General features: G+C 37.5%; 1 protein-coding gene across 1 annotated transcript in view; it reads right to left on the bottom strand.

The window, feature by feature from the left end:
• Positions 1-7981, bottom strand: part of pfkm (phosphofructokinase, muscle) — an 18249-nt gene extending 10268 nt beyond the window's left edge. Inside the window, exons 1-6 of the mRNA XM_015391158.1 lie at positions 7941-7981; positions 4789-4900; positions 3806-3879; positions 3644-3721; positions 1034-1223; positions 735-900 (exon numbers count right to left, since the gene is read on the bottom strand). Coding sequence (XP_015246644.1) covers positions 735-900; positions 1034-1223; positions 3644-3721; positions 3806-3879; positions 4789-4879 — 599 coding nt within the window. The 5' untranslated portion in view covers positions 4880-4900; positions 7941-7981. The remainder of the gene's footprint in view (positions 1-734; positions 901-1033; positions 1224-3643; positions 3722-3805; positions 3880-4788; positions 4901-7940) is intronic.
• Between the last annotated feature and the right edge of the window lie 2488 nt (positions 7982-10469).

The raw sequence follows: 10469 nt of genomic DNA, 5'->3' as shown, positions 1-10469 counted from the left end.
AGTGCTACTCTTTCTTGAGTACAATTTTTTGGATACTCTACCCCTAAATAGAGGGTAAAGCACACCAGTGAAGCCTTGAACTAACACTGTTAATTCATAGAAACCCATCATACCCAGGTTGATGGGGGCATGATGGGTATTGACATTTTATAATGTTACTCTTATCTGGCGCAAAACCAACACATTATTCAAGAGAAAGAATCAAACATGTGGCTGGGTGCTAATTTCCTGCTTCTGGACCTGAAGGAGAATGTTTATAATCAGGTTATGCAGCAGGGCAATGATCCATAGCATACCAGCAAGCCCATTAATGAATGACTCAACAAAAGTAACAAAAAGAAAAAAAAAACATGTGGCCTAGTCAAAGTCTGGACTTAAATGTGATTGGATTGCTGTAGTGTGACCTTAAGGAGGAATCCAACTTCCCTCATGAGGATCATGGTGACTGTTTGTTGGTTATTAAAATCACAATGAGTAGAACAACTATTAGATTTAGAGACTTCTATCATTGTTCATTTATCATTGAATAGTTTTATTCCATTATTGGACAAAAACTGTTTCTTGGCTCATTTGTTAAAGGATTTCAAGAATTAAGTGTGACAACAAAAATAAAATACAAGCAATATTTCAAATATTGTATCAATTGACATTCATAAATTTGACTCCCTCAGGTTTCTATTTGGTTTTCTGTTTCTATGTGTTTGATAAAGAAAAGTTGTAAAAGCCTGTCTGACCTCTGTGCTGTTGTAGTGATGGCGTCCACCACCTCGATGATGCGGTGGAGGGCAGAGTCAGTGCCAATGGTCATGTCAGTGCCACAGAAGTCGTTGTCGATTGAGCCAACCATGCCGACGATGTTCAAGTGGGATGATTTCTTGGCTTCTTCTTGTGTAATCTTCCCTGCAGCAAAGAAAGAAATCCTGTTTAAACAGACTAAATGTGTGTTTCTCAATATTATGAATCTGAACAGTTAATAACTTGGATCAGAACCTTTAATAAGAAGGAAATTATAAGGTCTTATTTCTTTATTTACCAGCGCTGACCAGGTCGGCCAACAAGCTGCTCCACTCCGTCCTAAACTGGTTGGCTCCGGTCAGACTGCCGTCACCTCCAATCACACACAGGTTGGTGATTCCGAGCTTCACCAGGTTACAGGCTGCCTTCATACGGCCCTCCCTGCTCCTGAAGTCTTTGCAACGAGCGCTGCCGATGACGGTGCCACCCTGGGACAGAGAGAAGCTGCTTTATTCTGACTAAAACTCTGACATTTACAAAGAGCCCTAATTCAAACCCAGTGGTGAGGACTGAAGGAAAATGAGGAGGATAGTTTAAAGGTACAATGTCACATCCACTCAACAGCTCATTCACACCAGGCCTTCTTATGAGCGTCAGACTTACAGCATCTTTGCAATCCTTCAATCAAATGGCAAAATCAGTATCAAGTTCAAAGTCTCTGTGTTCCAGCTGGAACATTTAAAATGTCACTTCAGATAACTGGGCTGCTTCATGAGTAACGTTCTCTCGGATTTATCTCCTACATTGGACCATGCATCAAGATTAAAGTTCAGCCGATACAGTTGTTTTTAAAGTCCGACGTCAATTATTCTGACATCAGTCTAATTGATCCAGGTACACGCTGACAATTTTTTGGGGAGTGATTTTTTTTTTATAGATTTTCTTCCTCCATTTATGTGATGACAATGATAATGATACCCAATTCTCAATTTAAACAAAACTAAAACCTATAAGAACAAACTAGAGAAGCACTTTTAGAGCGCAGACCTCTGCCAAGCAGCAAATGTTGCGCCATATTGTGACTTACACCTATAGCTAAAACTCGCACAAGATCTGGATCAATACCAAATTTTTATAAATTGTTCCTTGACATGAGGCACACCTTTGGGAAGAATTTCTTTAAAATCCTTTCATAAATTTAAAAATAAGGCAAAGCATGTGTCTGAAGCCTCTGGTGCTTGTTCTGCTCTCAACTTCTTCATTCACTCTGCACTTGCTTTCTGGTTCAATCAGCAGATTGTGGCTTCAAGCAAACATGGCTCACCTTTCCTATGTTTCTTTCTGTCTTTGGTATAATACTTCTGGACTTTTTTTAGACTGATCCTGAAGCTGTCAATAAACACTGCTGCCACTCTCTGTTTAACTTTTTCCTCCAAATAATGAAGAATCCTTTGCAAAATTCCTGTATCCAGATTATGATGTTGATCCTCACCAACATTTAATAGAATGTTCCTTGAACTGAGGCACAACTAAATTTCATTAAAAACTATTCATAACCTTTCAAGTTATCCTGTAAACAGAGGAACAGGCCAATACACACTCAACTAAATACATAGCTCCTTGGTGGAGGTAATGAATCAAAACATTGACAACGGACAGCAAATGAAAGGAGCAGCAATGTATGTGCTTCATGTGATCTCAAGGCACGGCTGCTGAACGCATTAGTGAATCGGCAAACCCATTCACATGTTGACCAATATACAAACAACAATAAAACACTAAAAATTGACCAAAATATCAGCCAGCCAATGTATTGTTCAACCTCTAATTAATTAATTAGAGCAGCGGTGGGCAATTCCAGCTCCCAGGGGCCGGTATCCTGCAACTATTAAATCCATCTGTGGTTCAGCACACCTGAATTAAATGCCTGAGTTACATCCTCAGTATGTATTTAGTTCCTCCAGAGTCCTCTCAATCATCTAATTACTGGATTCAGGTGTGTTGAACCAAAGGCACAGCTAAAAGTTGCAGGATACGGGCCCTCAAGAGCCTGCTTTCTTTAGATTAATCTTTTGCAAATTAGTAACATGATGATGGATCTTAAGATATGTTATTTCCAAAACATGAGACGATGGATGGATGGATGGATGGATGGATGGATGGATGGATGGATGGATGGATGGATGGATGGATGGATGGATGGATGGATGGATGATAGACTGACTTATGAAACAAATAAAAACTGCAAATAATTGTATATATGAATAAATGTCAAGATCGAATAAAAAAAACAAACAGCAACCTCAACATGTTCAAAAAAATCCAATGGACTTGGTTTCCAAGATTTGAAGACGTTTCACCACCTATCCAGGAAGCTTTCTCAATTCAAATGTCTGGATCCACATTGATCCGAATTGAGAAAGCTTCCTGGAAAGGTGGTGAAACGTCTTCAAATCTTGGAAACCAAGTCTAGTGTATTTTTTTGAACTTTTACGGAATGATTATGACCTGGATGACTGAGAATCTTCATCAGCAACCTGAACATGGTTGTAGGCTCTTGTTGGGAGCCGTAAAGAATAAAAGTCTAAAAAGCAGCTGGGAGGAAGGGTCTGTGGTAGCGCTTTTTTGTGCACCAATGGTACATTAGCCTTTCACTTAAGGAGCTCTCCAGTTTTGAGCCAGCTTCATTCATATAATGTTAGATATCTTACATACAGCCTATTAATACATGTTTTGACCATACTTAATTTTGTTTTTCCATTCTTATCCAAGTCTAGCGTTTTTAAGACAATATGTTCAACTTATTCAAATTTTGTGTCCCGATCCTTTAGGATGACACATTTTCTGCTCTTTCTACTGCCAAAATGACAAACCGTGATTGTTTGTAAAGTGATTGAACTGCACTCACCAGCTGAAGCATCATAGAAACGCTCTCCCATGTGGCCGGCCGGATGTGATCGCCTCCATCCACTAGGCCTTGGTAACCCTGCATTGCATGGAAATGATTATCTTTCTCAGAATACACACATCCTAGTATTTGCTTGATATATCGTAATGAGGTAGCGCCTACCTCATGTACAAAGAAGACTTTGGCTCCGGTATAGATACCCACTCTGACTGTGGCTCTCACTGCAGCGTTCATACCTGATGGCCACAAACATTTTCATCTACAATGGGAGTTTCATTCAAACACAATGGTTCTCAGCAACGATTCTCCCTCAAGTTCATGGTCAGATAAAAAAAGTCTTAGCCTGATCTTGACCTTTAAGTGAGTTAACCTTCACCTTGGCACAACATGAGACAAAAATAGCCATGTGGAAAAAAGATCTGGGTTTGGTGGATTCCAAGTCATGAGCTTCTGTCCCCTTGATACTGGAACACTACAAGCCTCTGTGGGAGTTTGTGTTGTGACAAGCAATGTGGCATGTGGTAGCTCTTGTTTCAGCAGACAGCAGCTGAAGGATCAGTGGGCGTTTCTTTTCTCCATACCAGAAAAAGGTCAACACCACTAAAATTAGCCCCAAAGGGGTGAAAAATAAGGAAAGTGATGAGGGCTTAAAAAAAGGCACAAAAAGATTGATGGCTGGTGAGAAACACAATCCAGGAATACAAGGACATTAAAACATCACATACTTGAGTTGGGTATAATGCCAACTTTGTATGCAAATTTCAATTGTAAAATAAAATAGAAATTAAACCATAACGGCTTCTAATTTCAATGGACAAATATTTAAATTTCATATAATTTCATATAAATATATTAGATAAAATAAAATTGACAAATGATCAATTAGGATGCAGTAATTCCCAGAGATATGCGTGTATTAATTCAGCCGTCATTAATAGGACCTTAATATCTTAAAAAATACACTTTATATCTTAAGATTTGCAGTCATAATACCTTTATTGGCCTCAAAAATAAAACTTTTGAGAGACGACTGGGATTCAGGCCCGACAGCAGAAAGAAAGATGTTTTTTTAACTCGTTTTTTTTTTTTTTTCCTCATATTAAACGTGCACATATAAAAATATCCTTTTTTTTTATTCTCCTCACCTTGAGCGTCTCCTCCTGATGTCAGCACGGCTATGGACCTTCCAATGCCCATCTTGGTTGGATCCATAGTTGAATGGAGGTCTTTGGACATGTTTCACCGAAGATGAGTGTCCTAGGCGAAGGGTGGAAATGATGAGCAGAAATAAGTGACTAGATGTTCTTATACTTTCTGCTTGTCAGGAGAGTCACGAGCGACGGCTCAGGCTTTACCGAATACTGTTACTATTCTTGCCCCCCCCCTCTCTGAAACCGTCACCACTTACACATACAGCCAAACTAAATATAAGCAGGGCCAGAGACCACAGAGGACAGTTACACACAGGCAACAAAAAAACACAGGACAGTAATGAATCTCATGATGAGACAATTCCAATTAATACAGTTATGTGGACATGTGACTAATCTCAAGAGCAGAAAGATTACATCCAGATTTTGTCTCTATTAAATATACAATGGCTAAAAAAATTAAAATTTTAAAAAAGTTCGAATTTCAACTGAAGGATCTATAAAAAATGTGTTTAAAAAGCATATTAATGAAAAAATGCCAAGTAAGTTTTGTTTCTATTTGGATTCATTTCTAGTTTCACTTAGATTAGCTAGTATATTAGTAAATATTATTATAGATGACTCCGCTTTTACATATTCTGACCAAGGTTAAAAGACATTTGAGATGCCCAAGTGCTCCAAAAAGTTCAAACCTGTTCTTTTGAGCCTCAACTTTACTCTCAAGACCCGCAATGAAATGAACATTGCTATCAAGCAAGTTTGACAACAACGATGATAATTTCATCTCTCTGACACAAATTAAATGAATTTATCCAGTGGTTCTTCTGGTCAAAGTGACAGCACAACACACTTTACACTATAGCCATCTCCAGCCAATAGCAGTATCCTTCTTTTGCATGTCGATGTGGTGAAAAGAAGACGGGATCAAACTCCAGATTGAAAGATTTCCCCAATGAAATGTAGTCTTTGACTGGAATGACAATGATTAGGGCATATTTTCGCCAAAGTCCTGAATCGATTCGATTTTGATTCATACAGTTCTAAATAGATTAATTTCGATTCGAACTGTTTTTACAATAATGAAAGTGGTTCAACTATGTTTCAAAATACTTATGTATTTTATTTTTTTCCCTGTCACATTAAACACAAAGTGCAAACTTGTAAATTGAAATTAAAATGACAGTTTAAACTCGAGATGTGAACAAAACTGTCTCATAAGTGCAAACTTGTTTGTGAAAAGTGAAAAAGTGAAGCCTCACTCAAGCAAGCAGACGTGACACAGCGGGAAACAGCAGACATGCATGAGCTGCATTATCTCCACTGCAGAAACCATATTTGCAGCGTTGTCTGTAACAACTACAGGGTTTTTGCTGGTCAGCCACAGTTTGTTAATGTTAAAAACCTATTGGCTACCGTATATTTGCAGCTGTCTGGCTTGAAGTAATCTTGAGTGCATCTTTCCTGCTCATTTGAATGTGAATGTCATGTGCGTCACTATAAAACTAATCGATCTCATTCCCTAGACATCGATTTTGCAAAAAATGTAAAGGAATCGATTCAAAATAGATTAAATCGATTTTTTTACCTAGCCCTAATAATGATGTCTACAAAACTATGTGACAAGGTTACTGCAGGTGCATACATGGTAGCCTGGGCTGGTGGGATTATATTGTCCTGTAAAAATCTCCACCTAATAATAATGTTTGGTAAAGATAGTAGATGACAAAGCAGTTATTCCAAACATAAAAATAAAAGCATAGCTTGGACTTAAAAAAAAAAAAAACATCTTATAACATCTTGGTTTAAAATGGTCACAGAACGCATGAAAATATGCCATCATGATACTATTTAATGTTACAGTGTTGAAGGAGATTAATTACCTCTTTATTGCCTCACTCTTCTATTAGTTTCTTTGTTATCACCAACGATGCCCCATCACTTCCAATAATCCTTACCCTCTTTGTATTCAAAGTCTACAACGATTTCTGGCATTATGAGCAGAAAAAGTAAATTTTACTGGACAAATATTGTTTTCCTCCAGCGTTATAGTAGGAAATATGGTTAAATATCTCACAGGTGTGGCTCACTATTGGATGCACAGTGCATCAAAGCAGTCTGTTTCCGTTGAAATGTTCAAAACACTGATATGGTGAATGACTTGATTTAAAAGTGAGAATAAAAAAGGTTAAAACAAAACAAAAAGACAAGAAAACAAAAAAGTGCTTTAAATAACTGATGGGATGCCTTATGTATTCATGCCACTAGAGGCGAGAGAGAGAGAGTTAAGTGGATTTTTTTTTTATATGTAGATTTTGATAATAATTTTTTAACTTTATTGATCTCACATTGGAGAAACTTGCCTCTGCATTTAACCCATCCCCTTGGGGAGCAGTGGGCTGCCATTGTGTGGCGCCCAGGGAGCAGTGTGGGGTTAAGGGTCTTGCTCAGGGACCCAGGGTGCAGGCTGAGGGGACTTGCAACCTTCTTAGAGCACAAGTGCACTGCTCTAACCACTAGGCCAACACTCCCAATTATTAAATTATAATTTTAAATAAAGAGATGAAGTAATACCATTAATAAAAACTGACAATGAACTCACACCAAGTTAGAATTATTTTACAGTTTTACTTGTAAGAATAAAAAAACACTCAGGATGATTTAGTACAGAGAAGAGGTTCTGGTTTTTATAATTTCCAAAAGCAGACCTAAACTGGAACAGATTAACTGCAAATATAGAAACCATCACGACTCAATGAAGTTACCCTAAGAAGCTAAGATAAAATGATTCCAGTAATGAACGGCTAAACAAAAGCCTTTCAGACAAAGAGGATCGAGGGGTTTTCTTCTGGATTTTGTTTCTACAAACCTCGATTCTTCAGATGTTGCTATTTAAACTGATGGAAGAAGTCAGAGCAGTCAGAGAGAGTCTTGTATCAATAACTGTTTTAATGTTGAAAAAAGCCGATTACATTCATCTGCACGTTTATCCTCTACTCAGATACCGATTTTTTGTATAAACTCTTAACTCTTCCTGTTAAACCATCCACTACCAGCCCACTACACTTTCTCTGCTGTTTCACCTACAAAAGTACGACGTTAAATTTGAAATATTTTCCTTGCATACAGTTTTTATCTCTTTGGCTTACCTTAGTTTTTCTTTAGCTCACGCTTGGATTATGCGCATTAAAACTCCAGCCAATGGAGGGCCAGCTTTGCAGCTACGTCACTTCCACCCCATGGTTTGCCGGTGTATGGCCAACCGTTTAGCAATTTAATAGTTGTCTCATACAGCTCTCTAAAAAAAAAACGTTCTTAAATTCATGGACAATTAGACTATGTGCATGCTAGGAAAACATTTAAAGATAGGTAGGTGATTTAAAATCGACGAAGGTACTTGTTTGAGTTAATCTTTAGGTATTCTCTTAAATGAAAGTGTTGTGACTTTTTAAAATGATGTGGTAAAACATTTAAAGATGTTTGCTGTCTATTTACACACACACACACACACACAAATTATTTTAGTATTTACTAATTACAAATAGCATGACAAATGTATTGATTATGATAATGGGTCATTCTAGACAGGGGCAAACAAGGGCTAGTGTCCCTGTAAAATAGGTCCTGGTCCCTTTTATGACCCTGTGGACTGGAAAGATAAGCGGCAAAAATAACAAAAAAGTGAATTTATCTTTAATTAGGTGGGGGGTTTTTTACCCTTTATTTGAATATATTGGTAAGACAACTTGCAATTGATGATTTCTTAAACTAAAAAAAAAAAAGAAAAATAAAACTCCCCGGTTACATGCCCAAGATGGACATACTTTTGTTCTGTTTTTGCACCCAAATAATACCTTGTTCTGTTTAAAACTCTGAGTTTAAGATTGGGTGCTGCTTGCTGAGTCTCCGGTCCAATCATCAATCACCTGAACACTATTTAAACCTGTGAAGCTGCTCTTTGCAGGCCTCTGGGCCATTTGCCAGCTTTACACCTCTGTGGTTGTTTTTTCTGTTTAACGGACTGTTAATTTGCTACAATATAACCCTGTTCAGATGTTGCTTTCTGTAGGGAGAACTGCATTCTTATTTAACCCCAGTTTCTCTTGTTTATGTGCTTGCAAGGTAGGTTATTTGTAGGCTTGTATATTTTAGTTTTAGTTATGTAAGTCAATTTTTCTTTTACATTTATTGTTGCTGTGTTTATTATTTTGGCCTGAGCACTCCTTGAAGCTTCTACCACTCTTTACAGAAACTTGCTTTAAAAAGATAGTAGAATAAACCTCTTTAAATGCCATTTTGACTCCTAATTCACTGTTTAAATTTATATTGGTCCCAGATATCTCCTAGACCCAGCCAGGGGATGCAACAACTCCTTTACCTTTTTTCCCAAGTGCATCATATCTGGTTATTTTATTTAAAGAATAAAAATACTCATACCTTTGACAGATCATCTTTTTTATCTACTCAAAGTTAAAGGCACCTATTTTAAGATTTTTTGTATTATGTGAATCAGTTGTTGCAGTGTAATACTAAATCTTAAGATAATAAAAGCTGGACCAATTTATCCATTTATGATTCAGTTTAACAGTGAATTAGAAACTACAGTGAGCTTTAAACTCCAGCCCCATTAAGATAGGGTCATCATTTTAATCTGTTCGGTCTGCAACCTTGGCGCTCTTGTCCTGTCTTTTTACTCGTGCTTTATATCCTTTGTGCTTTATGAAATAACACTGGCTCCAGAGGTAAATTTCCTCTAGAACCGCTGTTTATTCTATGTGACTAATACTAGCTGTGTCTACAAGGTTGCATTAGATCAGGGTTAATGTCTACTTTATCGATCATTTATCATTGAATTTCCTTTAAAAAAATAGAATACAATACTACAAACATAAAACTGAGTGAGCTAAATGAACCAGCACAGAGCAAAAGCAAGATGTTTTGTTAAAGTGGTTGTAAAAGCAAGAATTTAAATTGACCACAAGTCTGAGAGGCAATAAATAACAAAGGCAGGGTGTTCGCTTTAGGAGCCATTAATGATGCTACTGATAACTTTATGTATTGTCCTGTCACCCAAACCACTAGGTTCTTGCTCACACTGGGTGTTCTGAGAGGGACTGGCTCATCTCTACTGTCCCAGTTTTTATGTGCAGAACGAGAATGATAAGTTGATTGACTTTATTGATGTCACAGTGTTGAAATGTATTGGTTACATCAGCTCAGATAGTCGAAGAATTAGAATGGAGGAATCAACGGAACAATATCCAAATCAGAATCTACATGGGCCCTTTTGTCCTGTAGGAGGCTTTGAGATCATATTTGTTGTTGAACAAGATTGTCTAAAATAAAGGCCTTCAAAAGGTTAAAAGAGCTACAAGTTTATTTTCTTTATGATGGGAAAATAAAAACCTGGATCTGTGTAGATGTAAAATGCGTTTTGTTTCAGAGTCAATCATTGAGAAGCAGTACTCTGGTTTTATGCTTCATATATCTGAAACAAACTGCACAATGCCCTGCATCCATTTAAAATCAATGTTTAAAACCTGTTTGTTAGGTCCCATAGATCAGGCATCCCCAACCTCAGTCCTCAAGGCCCGCTGTCCTGTTGGTTTTAGAGGTTTCCCTGCTTTATCACAGCTGATTATAATGATTGCAGTAGACTAAAAGGCTGTTAATCAGCT

Source organism: Cyprinodon variegatus, unplaced genomic scaffold, assembly GCF_000732505.1.
Source record: "Cyprinodon variegatus isolate N-32 unplaced genomic scaffold, C_variegatus-1.0 Scaffold526, whole genome shotgun sequence".
In the NCBI taxonomy this organism is placed as follows: Eukaryota; Metazoa; Chordata; class Actinopteri; order Cyprinodontiformes; family Cyprinodontidae; genus Cyprinodon; species Cyprinodon variegatus.
The sequence above is the reverse complement of the archived record's forward strand: the minus strand, read 5'-3'. Positions and strand labels throughout refer to the sequence as shown.